The sequence below is a fragment of the Eurypyga helias genome, unplaced genomic scaffold, assembly GCF_000690775.1.
Source record: "Eurypyga helias isolate BGI_N326 unplaced genomic scaffold, ASM69077v1 scaffold25575, whole genome shotgun sequence".
In the NCBI taxonomy this organism is placed as follows: Eukaryota; Metazoa; Chordata; class Aves; order Eurypygiformes; family Eurypygidae; genus Eurypyga; species Eurypyga helias.
The window spans coordinates 86-1,748 of record NW_010253752.1 but is presented as its reverse complement, the minus strand read 5'-3'; the positions used below and the strand labels follow the sequence as shown (position 1 = coordinate 1,748).

General features: G+C 45.8%; 1 protein-coding gene across 1 annotated transcript; it reads right to left on the bottom strand.

Annotated features, from left to right (window-relative positions):
- Nucleotides 1–220: 220 nt before the first annotated feature.
- NDUFA8 (NADH dehydrogenase (ubiquinone) 1 alpha subcomplex, 8, 19kDa) lies at nucleotides 221–997 on the bottom strand (the record flags this gene model as incomplete). The annotated part of the gene is made up of 2 exons (XM_010152781.1): nucleotides 221–358; nucleotides 832–997. Coding segments are annotated over 2 exons (304 nt in total), but the record flags the coding sequence as incomplete, so codon positions are not given.
- Nucleotides 998–1,663: the final 666 nt, after the last annotated feature.

Below are 1,663 nucleotides of genomic sequence, written 5' to 3'. Positions count from 1 at the left end.
CTGGTGTTAACATGGTCCTAAGGGCTATATGACTGCTGACAGCCCTGTGCAAAGTGGGGAAATACACATCATAGTAACTGAAAAGATGTATGTTTAAAGAAGTCTACCACGCCATGTAACAGTTTGGGGTTCTTTAATCATTAAAGTTCCACCCAACGCATACTGGACAATTTACAAGCAATACATCTTTGCACCTTCGCTACAGTACAGTCTGCCCGCTTTACCAGGACCAGAAAAAGAGCCTACTGCCAAACGGAGAAGGCTTCAGCTCGCCTTCAATCGGTGGATTCGGCTCTGGTCTAGGTCTAGAGTGATAGGCATTCTCAGGCAGAGGACGGTCCGTCTTCACTTTCGTAACCTGGAAAGACAATAGAAATTATGACTTCTCATAGCATTTAATAGAAAAGCTAGACAGTCAGAGCATAAAGGAACAACTGCCAAGAAGTATCAAACACCACTAAGGACATGTTAGTGATCTGGTGAGAGCTCCTATCTCCACGGTGCTTCTAAAGAAACAGGAGGGGAAAGGCGTTTTACTCAATTACAGAGTAGTTCTACATGTGTGCAAGTTTCACTCCGAAAGGGAAGGTCTGTGCTAGGAAACGCAAAAATGTAAGAGTAAGTGGTGTTGTTTACGAAAAGCACGAGTCTTCTGGGAAAGCAAGCCTGGAGAACGCTGACAGAGCTCTGACTTCTAGCAAAGTCCACAAGCTTTCAGTGTCAAGTTCATCAATCACCTTCTGGCCAGAAGTTTGAGACCTGGTCTGGACAAAACATCCCTGAGAAGGGAGAAAAGAATCTGTCTCTCTGATCAAGAACGTACAAAGTTACCTTAGAGAGCTCGCCCAGATCAGGTCTCACCCAACCCAACTTCTCCAGCACACAGTTATCAAATACTGCCTGCTGCTTTCGGCATCGACGGAGCTCCTGCAAGTTGCTGTAGTCAAGGCATGTCCAGTACTCGGTGAACGGCTCCGCACAGTGCGTTTTAATCTTCCTGTAAAGCATTGCAGAAAAAAAAGCCGTTAGCAAATGTTGGCTCTCTCTCTTATTCATTCCAACTTTGACTTGTGATGGAGTGGTTTTGTAGTTTTAAGTTCTCAGGAATACCTAAAGTCTTTCAGAGCAGTCAGTGTTTGAAGCCTCCTTAAACAGACCTTGGTATCGATCCCAGTGAAGTTTGTATCACTGTGGCTACAAGCAGGGAGAGCCGTAACAGCCAGTACGTGGACAGTATTCTTGTGAGGTAGGTGCACACAGCTCCTCCACGTGGCCCTCTCGTTTTGCTAAGTAACCCAGTGTACACCAGACAACGCTCTAATGCTTCCAAATTAAATTTGGTGTCTTAAGCTTGAGAAGACATGCTTAGGACAGGCTTTTCCGATTACCAGCTCCTATCCTAGAAATGGACATGCTTTAATCAAACTCGAACATTTGCTAGCAACTTAAGAACATGATAGGGGCACATGCCTTCATCCGCATTTTTGGTCATAAGAGGTAAACTGTGTGCCTACTCGAGCTCGCACAGCAGTACAGCCATGAAACAGAGGACAGACAATGCAAAGCTTTGGTGGGTTTCCTGAATTTCATAACACAAATGCAGGGTGCAGAAGCCACGAGTCTTCCACCACCCCCCGCACCCCTCTGCTAACCTACCAACAGC